Source organism: Pelophylax lessonae (assembly GCF_965119305.1).
Source record: "Pelophylax lessonae genome assembly, chromosome: 6".
In the NCBI taxonomy this organism is placed as follows: Eukaryota; Metazoa; Chordata; class Amphibia; order Anura; family Ranidae; genus Pelophylax; species Pelophylax lessonae.
In genome coordinates, this window is record NC_138773.1 from 186,773,262 (window position 1) to 186,789,955 (window position 16,694).

General features: G+C 43.0%; 1 protein-coding gene across 1 annotated transcript in view; it reads left to right on the plus strand.

Moving 5' to 3' along the window:
* Nucleotides 1-353: 353 nt before the first annotated feature.
* Nucleotides 354-16,694, plus strand: part of LOC309557971 (aldehyde oxidase 1-like) — a gene marked incomplete at its 5' end in the record, with an annotated part of 174,120 nt that continues 157,779 nt past the window's right edge. The window contains 2 exons of the mRNA XM_082260860.1: nucleotides 354-495; nucleotides 8,963-9,055. Coding sequence (XP_082116986.1) covers nucleotides 354-495; nucleotides 8,963-9,055 — 235 coding nt within the window. The remainder of the gene's footprint in view (nucleotides 496-8,962; nucleotides 9,056-16,694) is intronic.

Here is a 16,694-nt window from a genome sequence, read left to right on the forward strand (position 1 = left end):
GCCTACCAGTGGTTTAAACCTTCCCCTCTCCCTGTCTCTGTAAATATATACAGTGTATACTGTCTGTCTGTCTATCATACTGTATATATATTTCATCTCAAAAAAAAATTTTCATTACATTTTTCCTGTTTCAACATATGCAAACAATGATTTTCCTGCCATGTCTGCATTATTCACAATTTATCATAGCTGAAACTGTGCCATGTAAACCAATGATTAATTTATGATTTATCAGCACACCTGCCCATTTCTACCAACAACTTAGCATGCAGAACAATTTTATTCTTATGAAAACAGCACATCTTATTCCTCCTGTGTAATGTTAAAACTTTATTACTTTTTCTGCCCAGATAATGACGGAAGAACAGAGAAGGAAGACCTTGGTTCTGCAGGGTGATAAGAGTAAATGGATTACTCCGTCTTGTCTTACAGAGCTCCTCCAGCTAAAATCACTCTATCCCCTTGCTCCCCTGGTGGTCGGGAATACTTTTATTGGTAAGCAGTGGATTGTTGCTAGTAAAAGAATATAATAGACTAGATACATTCCCATGTTTTTAACTGACTATCAACACTTAAGCTTCATTCAGACTTGTGCGTTGTGGGAATGTGTGCAAAATCGCGCACTTCCCCAAAATGCACAAAAACTTGCTGCTCTTTTGCAGATGCACAACAGTGGCATTAATTCCTAATACATACAATACAAAGTGCACGCTAAGTAATTAATAATAACATATACATTGTCACCAATCCAATATATCAAAAGTGAAATTTGTGTAAACATTCCTTTGGAAGGTAGTCAAAAGGCTATATCCTTTTGAAAAAGTATTTTCAGACGAAACGCGTCAAGGGCCATACAATTTGTCAACCACCATCATTTACCACTGCACTTAATGACTATGCTTGCCTAAAATGGATGTTTGTAAGTAGTTTTTTTTTCATTTTAATAACGTAATTTATTAAGCAGTATTACACTATGTTGGTGTCACCATCTTTTACATGGAAAATGAAGTGTCTGGTGGTTTGAGTCATCTATCTCAATTGATCAATCAACATATGCAAGATTACCTGTATCCAGACCATCATACACCGTAGGAGCTTTGGATTAATACTAAGCGTGTTTGACCCACTTGCTATACGGCACCTGGGTCCACAGAGTCCGGTGAGCATACATTTATACCTCCTTCCTGTGGTTGTGGGCTCTTCACTTGGTTTCCATTAGATGTTATGTACTGCCTCTGCCTTGGAAGACTCATAATTCACTGTTTGGATTCTTCATGACACCTTTTTTCATATTATTTTTCCCACTTTATAGACTTTCAGTATTTTTTATTTGGACTACCAGAGGAATGTTTACACAAACTTCACTTTTGATATATTGGTGACAATGTATTTGTTATTATTACTTAGCGCTGCACTTTGTATTGTATGTATATTGTAACAACTTGATGTCAGTTGTTGTGCTGGCAGCTATTTTTGTCTTATTTGATTTTTGTTAGCGCCCTAGTATTCACATTATTCAAATTAATTCTTAATAGCGCCAGACATCTTGCAGGACCATGCGTTTTGTTGCGGCATGATTTGAAATATGAGTCAGGCACATCTTTTGCGTATTTATCTCGCCTAGGGTAGTTTATTGAAATTAATAGGCTGCCCTAAATGCGGTACACAGAAGTGCACTCCGTGGTGCATGTGAGGTGTGAAAGGAGCCTTAAGGCCAGCTTTTCTTTGCTCATACTAGTCAAAAACAATAGACTATCTGAAGTAATGATTGGTAGTCACAGACCATGTGACCTAGGCTGGGAGCTGGAAAAAGCAGGTCATTTCTGGTAACAATGGTCATTTTTTCTACATGTAGTAATCTTACCCTTTGTGATACTGATGTGTGCACCGTTGTTTCATTTCAAAGTGATACAGTCAGGCTTTAAAAGAAAAAATCCTCTGTGCTTTGGCTCCCACCTCTATGTCGCTGCTGTGTTCTGTAGTGATGTAGAATCGGAGGATGGAGCCACAGCATGCAGGAGAGGACACAGATTTCTGACACTCCAGAAAGTCCTGAATGTTGGAGAATCTACTGAAGGCCGCAGTACTGGAATAGAGTGCAGATAGGAGACATGGGTTGTTGGAGAGGTGGGTTATATGCCTCTTCTATTGCTGGGATCTGATTTTTTTGTAACCTTATATGGTTGTTTTAAGTGTGAATTATAACAGTTTTGTTTGCACTTTATTCTACACAATGCTTTCTTGAAGGATAATGCTGTTGATGGTGTGCCTACTGAGTGTGGTTACCATTTCCTGTATTTAAAGTGTACTGTATATGAGGTTATAACCCCATTTTCAAGGGTCAGTAATAAAATTTATAATAACTGTTGTAAGAGAAATGCTTCATTTTCAGCTCCTGGTTAGTGGTCCCTAGAGTCTTTGGCCACCACAAAAGGCCACCAATTGCATAACGTGCTCTGGGTGAAAATGGGGATTGGACCAGTAACATGCTTGACATTCTTATCTATGAGACATGAAGTCATTAGCTTTGATAAATGTTGTGGTGGGTAAAGGTTGAGAAAATCTGATCAATTGCGTATCGGCCAAGTTAGATTTTTATATTAGCAGCCCTTCCAGCTTCAAAAACTGAAGCATATAAATAGGTTAAAGTATAACTAAAGGCATTTTCTTTATAGAGTGTAAAGGGATAAGAATACCTGTCAAGTTTCTGTTGTTGTCTATGCCCCCCATTAGGGAGATTTCACCCTCTTTATTAAACCTGTTTACCATTATCACCAAAAGTGAAAGTAAAATGAAAATCCTAAATTCTTGGTTTTCCCCAAAACAGAAATAGTGAAGATATTTCCAATGGAGACATTAGTTCTGCTGATACTGGTGACAACCTCACCAATGGGACATAGATGGTAAAAATAAACCTTACAGGGGTTATAACCCCGCCTTAGGCTGGCCATACACGGTTCTGATCTTGGCTGGTTAAGCAGGAACGGACCGAGATTTGAACCATTAATTGGCAGGAAAAATGTCCCAAGTTGATTGAAGTTGATAGCTGCTAGTGACAGAGTTGTATAAAGTACTCGAAACCCATACTTGAGTAAAAGTACAAGTGCTCGATCAAAAAGTGACTTGAGTAGAAGTGGAAGTGCTCGATCAAAAAGTGACTTGAGTAGAAGTACTAAAGTATTCAACATTTTTTGCACTTAAGTATTGCAAGTCGTTTTTTTAAAAATTTTGCTACTCAAGTACTGAAAGTAAAAGTACCAGTAGTTTTGAAAAAAAAATGCTACTCAAGTACTGAAAGTAAAAGTACAAGTACTGTGTTATGTAGTCATTAAAGAAAGAAGTCAAAAGTTTGAACATCATATTGTTTTTTATTATTTCAAATGCAGCTTTTATTTATACATACAGTAGCTTTTATTTTCGTATGCGCTGATAATACACATGTTTTGAGCTTCATGAAACCTGCCTTCTACTGTTCTGGCAGTGGTAATTTTTATAATTGTAACGAGTAACTATGCAGCACAAAAAAAAAATATTGGAGTAGAAGTATTGAAATCATTGAAAAAATGTAGTGAAGTAAAAGTGGAAGTAGGAGAAAAAAATTCTACTCTAGGAAAGATACCGCCTTTCAGTACTTAAGTACAGTAGTGAAGTAGTTCTACTTAGTTACTATACATCTCTGGCTAGTGATATTCACTGTCTTCTCCCAGCAGGGAAGGCTTCCCCCATCCTTCTTCTCCACCGGGAGAAGACAATGGCCTGGCAGGAGGGATTCCCGCACCCACACTGTCTGCGTGGATGGGGAATCAAGCTAATTTATGGGTTGCATGAAAAACATTTGCTCTGTGTATGGCCAGCCTTACTCTATCGAAAATGGAAAAAAACGTGACTTTAGTCCTACTTTATGTTTAGGAACTTTACCATCTTTCTGACTAGAAAAACATTTTGCTTGAAATGCGTTATACTGGTCTGTAAAATTGTAATACCCTAAAGTTCTTCCCATAACAACATAACAGAGATTATTATATGGACAAAAATAGGCTTTTTCAGTATAGAACTGTATAAAAATAAGTGTACTTCCTTATTAGCCTCTTGAATAAGAAGTGCATAAAAGAATTTAAGATTCAATTTTCTAATGTAACCTTTCCCCTCCCATTGTGAAGAAATTAGACCATACAAACTGAGAATTAAGTAGGCACTAGAGAGGGAGTCACCTTACACAATATTTAATTAATGTGTTTGATTAAAAATACAAAATTGCCTATGCACAGGGACATGTTAAAAGAACATAAATCTAATTATGATCTAATGTGGCAACCAAGCTACTACTGGTATACCTGGCAACAATCGTCAAAGGACCAAGGCCAACATTTGTACAATGACATCCAGTGTGAATTCATCAAGGGTCTGTACTATTGCATCCAAAAATCTGGATATTAAAGTAGTATGAAGTAATGGCAAAACTTTTTTTTTTTTTTTTTTAGTTTTGGATAGAGTGGAGAGGGATGAAAACACCTGTCAGGTTTTATTGTTGTCTGTGCCCCCATTAGGGAGATTCACCCTCTATGTCATATGTGTCAAACACAAGGCCCGCAGGCAGAATCCCACCCTTCAGGCCATTTCACAGGGCCCACCGCACCTCTCTTGCAGCTGCAGGAGAGCTCCAGCCCTCCTCTGGTCCTCCTCCAGACCCTGTACTTTTTGCTTTCCAGCAATGCCTCCAGCTTCTTTCCAGCAGCAACACAATGTAGGGAGGGTGGGGGACTCAATTTCTGATGGTGGAGAGGCTCTTGAAGGGTAGGGGATACTCTAGACCGGGGGTCCTCAAACTTTTTGAACAGGGGGCCAGTTCACAGTCCCTCAGACACTGTTGGGGGCCAGACTATAGTTTGAAAAAAAATATGAACGAATTCCAATGCGCAGATTTTATTTGTAGTGTATAAAAAAAACAGGAAAAACAATACAATATTTATTGTTTTATTTATATATATATGTATGACCACAGCGTGCCCCCTTTCAATGCAGAGTGACCACAGCGTGCCCCCTTTCAATTCAGAGTGACCACAGCGTGCCCCCGTCAATGCAGAGTGACCACAATGTGCCCCCCTCAATGCAGAGTGACCAGAGCGTACCCCCATCAATGCAGAGTGACCACAGCGTGCCCCCATCAATGCAGAGTGACCACAGCGTGCACCCATCAATGCAGAGTGACCACAGCGTGCCCCCATCAATGCAGAGTGACCACAGCATGCCCCCATCAATGCAGAGTGACCACAGCGTGCCCCCTTTCAATGCAGAGTGACCACAGCGTGTCTCCCTTCAATGCAGAGTGACCACAGCATGCCTCCCTTCAATGCAGAGTGACCACAGCGTGCCCCCTTTCAATGCAGAGTGACCACAGTGTGCCCCCTTTCAATGCAGAGTGACCACAGCGTGCCCCCTTTCAATGCAGAGTGACCACAGCGTGCCCCCTTTCAATGCAAAGTGACCACAGCGTGCCCCCATCAATGCAGAGTGACCACAGCATGCCCCCATCAATGCAGAGTGACCACAGCTTGCCCCATCAATGCGGAGTGACCACAGCGTGCCCCCTTTCAATGCGGAGTGACCACAGCGTGCCCCCTTTCAATGCAGAGTGACCACAGCGTGCCTCCCTTCAATGCAGAGTGACCACAGCGTGCCCCCTTTCAATGCAGAGTGACCACAGCGTGCCCCCTTTCAATGCAGAGTGACCACTGCGTGCCCCCTTCAAAACAGAGTGACCACAGCGTGCCCCCATCAATGCAGAGTGACCACAGCATGCCCCCTGCAATGCAGAGTGACCACAGTGTGCCCCCTTTCAATGCAGAGTGACCACAGCATGCCATGCCCCCTTTAATGCAGAGACCAGTGCACTTACCTGCAGCGGCGGCTTCTCCTCAGTCCCCAGCGTCTCCTCGAGTCCGAGACCCGCTTCCTGATTGGCCAGGAGGAGGATCGGTGTGACAATAGCAAATTTTCATTCGCTATTGTCACACAAATGGGTGGGCTAGGGCGCAGTGCTTTTTTTCCCCAGGATGGAACTCCTCTTTAAGATTGAAACCTGGCAGATCTTTCAGACTTCTGTTTGTATGTAGATCTTCTGGATTATGGGCACCAAAAAAGATTATTATAAAGGTTTATGTAATAACCTTTTCATATGCTTCACTCAAATACTTGCAATGCACAAAGGGGGTTATTTACTAAAGGCAAATCCACTGTGTACTACAAGTGCACTTGGAAGTGCAGTCACTGTGGATCTGAGGGGAACATGCAAGGACAATAAAAAAACAGCATTTTTGCTTGCACATGATTGGATGACAGAAATCAGCAGAGCTTCCCCTCATTTCAGATCTTCACCTCAGATCTACAGTGACTGCACTTCCAAGTGCACTTGTAGTGCATAGTGGATTTTCCTTTAGTAAATCAACCCCAAAGTGTTATTATTCCCTCCATTAGACAGGAATGATGGTTCTTTTGCTCTCTTCTGAAGAGTGTGTTACATCTGCATTTTTTCCGCTATCCAAACCACATTAGGGCAGTGCTACTTATCTCCAGAACTTGCATTTATGAAAAAAAAAGAAGGAACTGTTGACAGACATTTCACATGTGTTTACAAGTCAGTCTAGAAGCCAGCATCTATAGTAGAAGAGCTGTGCAGAAGGTGCAGACATGAATGAACTGCCATACAATAATGTGCTTATCATAGGCATGCACAGGGGGTTGTGCCAGGTGTGTCTGGGTACACCCTAATCACTATGTGTGGTACCTATTCCCCCTACTGCCCATGCTTCCCCCAGTGCTGTCTCTCCTGCCCGGCAGTGCTGCTGGCTTCCCTCCTCTTCTCTCCCTCCAGTAGCTGCAGGGGATGTTTCAGGATGGAGAGTGTGTGTGTGTGTGTGTGTGTGGTGGGGGGGTTGGGGCTAGTAAAAATGACATTTATTGGCCCTTTCCAATTCTAAATGAACACAGTAAACACACTCCGTTTGTGAATGAACAGAAAGCTGCTCAGCACAGAGCACTCTCCATTCATTTACTGTCCAGTGCAGCTGAGGCTGCAGAGAAAGTCATGTGTGTTTGAGCTTTGGGGCACACATCCTATTGCAATAGGCTGCGTACACCTATGGCGCTTATGTGTCTGTGGAGACACATGTACAATGGTGATCGAAAGTTTGGGCACCCCAGATAAAAATTTGTATTAATGTGCATAAAGAAGCCAAGGAAAGATGGAAAAATCCCCAAAAGGCATCAAATTACAGATTGGACATTCTTATAATATGTCAACAAAAGTTAGATTTTATTTCCATCATTTACACTTCCAAAATAAAAGAAAACAAAAAAATGTTGTCTGCAAAAGTTTGGGCACCCTGCAGAGTTAATATCTTGTATTGCCCCCTTTGGCAAGTATCACAGCTTGTAAACGCTTTTTGTAGCCAGCCAAGAGTCTTTCAATTATTGTTTGAGGTATCTTTGCCCATTCTTCCTTACAAAAGTCTTCCAGTTCTTTGAGATTTCTGGGCTGTCTGTCACGCACTGCTCTTTTAAGGTCTTTCCATAGATTTTCAATTATGTTGAGGTCAGGAGATTGTGAAGGCCATGGCAAAACCTTCAGTTTACGCCTCTTGATGTAATCCCCCGTGGATTTTGAGGTGTGTTTAGGATCATTATCCATTTGTAGAAGCCATCCTCTCTTTAACTTCAGCTTTTTCACAGATGACATCAAGTTACCATCCAAAATTTGCTGAAATTTTATTGAATCCATTTTTCCTTCTACTCGTGAGATGTTCCCTGTGCCACTGGCTGCAATACAACCCCAAAGCATGATTGATCCACCCCCATGCTTAACAGTTGGACAGAGGTTCTTTTCATTAAATTCTGTGCCCCTTCTTCTCCAAACGTACCTTTGCTCATTCCGGCCAAAAAGTTAAATTTTAACTCATCGGTCCATAGAACTTGTTTCCAAAATGCATCAGGCTTGTCTATATGTTCATTTGCAAAGTTCAAACGCTGATTTTTGTGGTGAGGACGTAGAAGAGGTTTTCTTCTGATGACTCTTCCATGAAGACCATATTTGTACAAGTATCTCTTTATAGTGGAATAGTGTACCACAACTCCAGTGTCTCCCAGATCTTTCTTGAGGGATTGTGCAGTCAAACGTGGGTTTTGAATTGCTTTTCTCACAATCCTGCGAGCTGTTCTGTCTGATATTTTTCTTAGTCTTCCAGATCTTGCTTTAACTTCCACTGTTCCTGATGACTGCCATTTCTTAATTACATTCCGAACACAGGATATTGACATCTGAAAACGCTTTGTTATCTTCTTATAGCCTTCTCCAGCTTTGTGAGCGTCAACTATTTTCAGTTTCAGTTTTCTAGGCAACTGCTTAGAAGATCCCATGGTGCTGATTGTTGGGGAAAGGTCAGATGAGTCTGGGCATTTAAAACCTTTGAGATTGACATCACCTGGTCTTCCCAGACGATGATTGAGAACAATCCATGACACTGGCAGGTCTCAGCCTTGCAAAGGGGGCAGTGCATGCTATAAATTCTGCAGGGTGCCCAAACTTTTGCAGACGCCATTTTTTGTTTTCTGTAATTTTGAAAGTGTCAATAATGGAAATAAAATCTAACTTTTGTTGACATATTATAAGAATGTCTAATGTGTAATTTGATGCTTTTTGGGGATTTTTCCATCTTTCCTTGGCTTCTTTATGCACATTAATACAAATTTTTACCTGGGGTGCCCAAACTTTCGATCACCACTGTATACCTGTCTAGATCAGGTTGAAGATGTGTTGTGTTATATAGTAAACCATAGAAAGTTTAGCTGAAACGGGCAGGTTTTTAAAAGAAGAGGTTGATAAGGTATTTGGTGTTTATATGTGCATATTCTTAGGCCCGTTCTGTGTTGACATGATCATTTTACTGATGTATCATTTGTTTTACAGGACCCCCGGTCACTCTAACGGAATCATTTTACCCAGTTATCATCTCCCCAGCCAGAGTCCCAGAGCTCAGCATTGTCAATTTTGCTGAGAAAGGTAAGTGTCATAAATAAATAATGACAGTTCTTTCCTGAGGTAGCTGGACTGTACAGGGAACCTACTGAGGTATATTTATTATTATAGAATTCCAGTCAAATCCCAACAATACTTAAACCTGTGCTCCCCTCCATTCTAAGCCTATTCTAAATACCCTGTAAAAGAAAGATGTCTATACTTACCTATGCTGAGGGCGCTCTGGTCCAGTCACATGACCGGCTCCCAGCGCCCGCTTCAGTATAGAGGAGGGACAGCCAACAACGGATGACACTTAGTAAGCCTATGGGTTACACCATCGCCCAGGCAGTGCAGCCGTTGTTGGTAATCTCTCCTCTTCACTGAAGAATAGTTAGGTTTTACCTGGAATTTTATTTTACATTAATCACTTCCCGCCCGCGATATAGCCGACATCCTCCCCTAATCACGCTGCCTGCACGCCCCTGTGGCGAACGGGCCGTGCACTCTGTGATCGCTGAGTCCTTCGGAAGACAGATCGGGGTAAAGGGCCAATCACAGCGGCCCTTTACCATGCGATCAGCTGTCAGCCAATGACAGCTAATCACAGGATGTAAACACAAGCTGGTTATTGGCTTTTCTCTCCATGAGGAGAGAAAAAGAAAGCTGATAACTGGCTTTTGTTACAGGGACATCATTCCCAACAGTGCCCACCAGTACTGCTAATCAGTGCCCACCAGTACTGCTAATCAGTGCCCACCAGTGCTGCTAATCAGTGCCCACTAGTGCTGCCAATCAGTGCCCACCAGTGCTGGTAGTCAGTGCCCACCAGAGCCAAGTATCAGTGCCCATTAGTGTTGCAAATCTGTGCCCATCAGTACCTCATCATCAATGTCACCTATCAATGCTTCCTATCAGTGCTGCCTGCCAGTGCCCATCAGTGCTGCCTATCAGTGTTGCTTTTCCTTGGCACCTCTCAGTGCCATTCGGTGCCGCATATCAGAGCCCATCAGTGCCATCTATCAGTGCCCATCAGTGCCACCTATCAGTGCAGCCCCATCAGTGCCCACCAGTGCTGCCTCATCGGTGCCCATCCTTGCCACCTATCGGTGCCGCCTCATCAGTTCCCTTCAGTGCTGCTAATTAGAGCCCACCAGTGCTGCTAATCAGTGCCCACTAGTGCTGCCAATCAGTGCCCACCAGTGCTGCTAATCAGTGCCCACCAGTGCCTAATCATCATCAGTGTCACCTATCAGTGCGCCTGCCAGTGCCCGTCAGTGCCGCCTATCAGTGCCCATCAGTACCACCTATCAGTGCTAATCAGTGCCCACCAGTGCTGCTAATCAGTGCCCACTAGTGCTGCCAATCAGTGCCCACCAGTGCTGCTAATCAGTGCCCACCCGTGCCAACTATCAGTGCCCATCAGTGTTGCAAATCAGTGCCCATCAGTACCTCATCATGTCACCTATCAGTGCTGCCTGCCAGTGCCCATCAGTGCCGCCTATCAGTGCCCATCAGTGCTGCCTATCAGTGTTGCTTTTCAGTGCCTTTCAGTGCCGAATATCAGAGCCCATCAGGGCCACCTATCAGTGCCCATCAGTGCCATCTATCGGCAAAGCCTCATCAGTGCCCACCAGTGCTGCCTCATCAGTGCCCATCCTTGCTAACTATCAGTGCCAGCTCATCAGTTCCCTTCAGTGCAGCCTATCTGTGCCCATCAGTGCAGCCTCACCAGCGAACATCAGTGAAGGAGAAAAAATACCTGTTTGCTAAATTTTATTTTGAAAGAATATATAATTTTTTTTTTTTTTAATTTTGTGTCTTTTTTTGTTTGTTTAACAAAAAATTAAAAAAAAAACAGTGGTGATTAAATACCATCAAAAGGAAGCTCTATTTGTGGGGGAAAAAACGATAAACATTTTGTTTGGGTACAATGTTGCATGACCACGCAATTGTCATTCAAATTGTGACAGCGCCGGAAGCTGTAAATTGGTCTGGGCAGGAAGGGGGTAAAAGTGCCCAGTAAGCAAGTGGTTAAAGTGTAACTTAAAACAAAACTTTTTTTTAGTTTTTGATAGAGTGGAGAGAGATTAGAACACCTGTCAGTTTTTATTGCCATTTATGTCTTCATTAGGGAGATTCACCCTGTCTATTTGTCCAGTTTACTATTACCATCTAAAGTGAAAGTAAAAGAAAATCCCCAAATTTGGGTTGATATCCAAATAGTAATAGAGTGGGAATCTTCCAATGGGGACACTAGTTCTGAAGACCCTGGTACCACCCAGGAATTTCCACACTTTCTGAGGAATTTCCTCTCACTTCCTGTTTTGACTATAGGACAGGAAGTGAAAGGAAATCTCCCCTATGGGACATAGATGGCAAAATAAAACTAAAAATTAAAAATAATAACCCTCCCTCACTGTATTCAAAATGAAAAAAAAGTTTTGCTTCTAGGTACACTGTAAATGCAGGAATTTCCCACCCGTTGCTATGGCAACCTGTCAATTAATCAAGCGAACCGGAAGCATCATGTTATTTCCAGATGTAAAATAAAAATAACGTGATGCTAGCAGTGGGGGGGGGGGGGGGTGTGGCATACCATTGACTCCCGGGATTGATGACACTGCTATCCCAGCAGCCAATGAGCAAGTGGAAATGATGTGGCGAGGATTGATGGGAGTGCAGCCTTTGGCCTCAACAAATTGTAAAAGATGACAAAAAAGTTTGGAAAATGAATAGGGGTGCGGTTAAAGTGAAATTGCAGGCTAGAACAATCTAAGCTTAAACTGCTTCCTTCTAACTCCTATAATGAGGAAATCTGTAACTACCATGGAACAGTATTGTAAACCAGCCACAAATACTTTAGTGGCCAGAGTTCATTTTTACAGATACTGTAAGGGTGAGAGAGTATCTATTCGCCACTATGTTGCTGGGCTCAGTGCTGTTTCTTGGCCTAGGCCTACAAGGCCCAGGCCTAGGGCGGCACTTTGCAGAGGGGCAGCAAAAAAGCTGAAACCCTGCACTGAAAAAAAAACAACCTCCTCCCGACTCCAGCATGAAAAGGGTCCCCGCCGGCTTGCGCTACACTTTAGTTTGGTGCCAGTCTTATGGGGTGAATTGGGCTGGAGGGCAGGGCCCAGGAGGCAAATCAGTCTGGCACCCCAAAAAGCAGTCACACTGCTACCTGCCGGTATGATATTTAAATTAGGGGGTGCACAAGTTTAGTCAGGCCTAGGGCAGCACAAAACCTAAATACACCACTGGCTGGGCTGCTCATTTAGCAACACCCTTACATTATGAAATGATTAGAGACTAGCTTAATTAAAAATTAAAAAAAAAACTGAGGGAAAGGCTGGCAATGGAGTCAGATACAATTGCTTTGTTAAGAGGTGTGGATTTCTGGTGCCAGATGGAAATCACTGTGCAGGACGCCAGTACAATCTGGACTGTAGCTGATAACCGCTGAGGAACATCTTCCTTGCTGTTTTATTATCCTTCTGCAGTGTGGACAGGGTTAAACTGAACAATCCTTATTGCAGAAACATAGCAACCATCTATAAGGGGACTGCTTTGCAATGCTAATCTATACAGTGTGTCCAGTGCAGAAGGCAGCCATCGTGGCTGGGTCTGAAACGAGTGACTGGCTGATGCAACAGAGCAAGGGGACAAGGAACTGGGATGCTGGAAAAGGTAACTCTATTGTGCCATCAGTCTGGAGAAGACAGGGAGGAAGCCACTGTGGGGACCATATGCTTCTACAACTATTTCCTGTGCTGAGCAGCTGAGAGAGAGCACCACAAGTTTACAATGAATGGGGAAACAGTGGTATGTGGCCAGAGTTTGCTGAAGCTATAAGATGCTGTGCTGGCCAGGAGAAGAGTGCTGATCAGATACAACTGCTGCCATTACACCCTGTGCAATGCTACATGTGAGAGAACCTGGATCCTGAGATCCTGCACTAGAGATCATTGTTGTTTTTTGTGTGGATGCGGCAAATGACTGTGACCATCAGCAAACCCCTGAACATGGGAGAAGACCACTGGCTACTACTGCTGGGCGCTATCCTGCGAGGAAGGAGCCTTTCGCAAACCTATGTGGAAATGCATGGGAGTGCTCACTGTGGTGAGAGGTCTCCTGGCCACTGACTTTTCTGGTTTCCTTGCTCTGTGAAAAATTTCCGTCTCTGTGGGGTTGCCTTAACTCCCCTTTATTTGGAAACAATCCAATTCTCCTTTGGATTAGAGACTGTTCTGTAGAGCACTCCTACAACAAGTAAGGAAGGAAAAGAGGGACTGTCTCAGCAAGATTGAAATATAAAGATCACAGCAACTTCACCCTGCCTGACTTCCACATTCCTGGGGAACCAAAAAAGGGTGCCCTGGGCCTGGTAAGAGATTAACCGCTTGCCGACCGCCGCAAGTACATATACTGCGGCGGTCACCCCCGGCCAGGCAAAGTGACGTACCGGTACGTCACTCACCTGCGAGCCAATAGGGGGCGAGTGCACGCCGCCGGAAGCGCGCTCCCGCCCCCGCTCGCTCACTCTGATCCCCGCGCGTGTGACCGGCGGACTCGATGTCCGCCGGTCACTCGCGATCGTCAGTTACAGAGGGAGAAAGGCAGGTGGCTAATGTAAACAAAGCCGCCTGTCATTCTCCCTTGTGTAACAGCAGAGATCATACGGTCCTGCTATGTAGGATCGTAGATCTCTGCTGTTACATGAAAAGCCACATCCCTGCACAGTTAGAAACACGCCCCTAGGGACACACTTAACCCCTCCTTCTCCAATAAAGTTAACCCCTTCCCTGCCAGTGTCATTTTTACAGTAACAGTGCATATGTATAGCACTGATTACTGTAGTAATGTCACTGGTACCCCCAAAAGTGTCAAAAATGTCAGTCAAGGGTCCGATCTGTCCGCCGCAATGTCGCAGTCCCGCAAAAAAATCGCAGATCGCCGCCATTACTCGTTAAAAAAAAACAACAAAAATTACAAAAAAATCTTTCCCTTAGGTAGTAAACGCAATAACTTTTACACAAACCTATCAAAATACGCTTTTTGCGATTTTTTTTTTTTTACCAAACATACAAACATATGTAGCACAAAACAAATTGGCCTAAAATGTTAAAAAATTTAGATTTTTACATTTTTTTTTGTGGGGAATTTCATATAAAAAAATGTGAAAAATATTGTTATTTTTGCAAAATTGTCGCTCTTTTTTTGTTTATAGCGCATGATCAAAAAATCGCACAGGTGATCAAATACCACCAAAAGAAAGCTCTGTTTGTGGGAAAAAAAGGACATCAATTTCATTTGGGTACAGCATCGCACGACCGCGCAATTGTCCATTAAAGTCACGCAGTGCCGAATCGCAAAATACCCCTGGTCAGGAAGGGGGTAAAATCTTCCGGGGCTTAAGTGGTTAACATCATACAAGGTGATCTGTTCTCTGTGGAGAACTGTTGTGCTTGTGTCAAGGGCCCCAACTTTACTGGCCAAAATTGTTTTGTTTTTTTTACCATTCACTGCACAGTGTGAAAAAATGGGGACTGTTATAGGGCGCTAGGATTGTCTTTATATACTGTTGGTAAGTTATTGCAGTTCACTTCTGTTAGTTACTGTTAGTCAGAATACAGCAGGTGTTTAACCATAGCTCTCAGAGTAACATTATTGTTTTGTTGATTGTTTTTATAATGTAAGTACAGTACATTCACTAAATGTCTTTTTTTAGGCTATGCTTGGCCTAATAATATCTTTAACATACCTCAAGGTGTATAGAAATCACAAATCACTTCAATGGCTCCTCTGGGGGTAGCACTACACCAGTAATATATTGTGCACCATGGATGGTAATGAAGCTCCCGTTCAACCACAAAAACTGACTCACGGCCCACCAAACACACATTGTTTTAACTGTGGAGGTGACCACTACAAGTAAGGCATGAAGCTGTGCCTATAGGCCAGGAAAGTTAAATCAAGTAGCAGATTGTTTGTCTAGTGTTGTCCTCAATCCAGAAGAATCCAATGTGTGTGTAAGACACTGCTGGACCTGTATTAGGTTGTGTGCCCAGTGAAGAAATTAGTGTCTGGTTAAACCCTCAGAGGGTTCTGTGGCTATTGGGCATATAGTGGGAGATAGACTGGTTTAATTTGGTCCAATTGGGACCCATAACCTATAGGCTTGATCAACTTGGCATGTTATCAGGTTAGTATTTGTTCAAAGCTCAACTTACCTACCATCCTGTGACCAACCAAATTGACATGTCCAACAGTATGCGTTAAAAACAGGGGTTTAGTTGCACACATTTGCAAATACTGTACATACGTAAGCCACAGAACCCCACCCCTGTCCATTTAAATGCATATTGGAGACTCACAGAAATTGTAGTTTACAGAAAATGGGGTGCCTTGCCAGGGCTCTGTGGCTTACGCATGTATTTGCAGGTCAATTCGGTTGGTCGCAGGCTGGTCAGTAAGTTGAGCTTGGAAATGTATTTGTTTTTTTTTTCATATGCATTGCCTTTCCAATGCTCCTTGCTACAGTGACCAGTTACAGGTGAGGGCAGTATCCACTTTTTTGTAGTATTTGTTCAAGATTTCTTGCTCAGGAAGGCTGCTACTCCTAATTGGCTCACCTGGGATGAGGCATCTAGCCCTACCACATGGCCGCAAATATTCAGAAGCCTAGACAACATCTCCCACTCTCATGAATTGGGGCGTGGAACTTGATGGAGTTCAGAATGCATCAGAACCTCACCTAATGTTACCAAGTTTTAAAGGGTAACTGGGGGGGTTGAGTATATTGTGTACTTTTTAGGTTCTGTGTATTTTTTAACGTGTTCCTGCCAACATGCCGCATATATGTGGCTTTTCAGCGGGTGAGCTCTAATGAAGAGAGGCCGCATATATGTGGCCCTGTGTAACCATTATTCTATGCTGAGAGCACATGGCATGCTCAGAGCACAGACACCAGCGGTGACTGGAAACCTCTCAATGCATACTTCAGCAATCAGGAGCTTTCCGATCATGTAACCGCTGAGACAACCAATCACAGCAGTCACATGACCTTAATGCCTACCTACGCCTCCCGGGATTTAGAAGCTCTTAAAGTGCCAAGAGACGGCGGCGAGAAGTGGTTAAGAAAATGTTATGGGATTTCTGCTTTAAGACAAATTAGGAGGAGTTGGAGCAGGACATTTGTGTCATTGATAAAGATGATGACCTGTTAACAGTCTGTCTGCATTGTGGAGACACAACATATTGCTTTCAGCCTCCTCCAAATCTGTTTGTGTATTATATCACAGTACCATGGTAATAAGACCTGTTTAAATATTTTCACCATCCGCCGTAGTGAAGTGTGGATGGAAAAAAATTTTGGTATAGGAAAAGTTCCGCATTTAAATTAATTTTATATGTTCCATGTTTATATTGTCCACATGATAAGGTACAAAGTCCGGTGTTTACAGATTAGGACGGCCGGAGGCTTCCTAGCTGTTGTGTGTATATAAGTTATTATGTGAAGGGCACACAGTCTTTTACCCGGCAACAAGGTGCGACATAATGTACTATCCCATTGGATGTGAAGTCCGGTTTTTTGATTGGAGCGTTAAAGGTGGCCTGATTACCATGTTACTACAAATAGGCGGAGATGGCATGATGGCGCTACTCCTGAAGATGTCATACT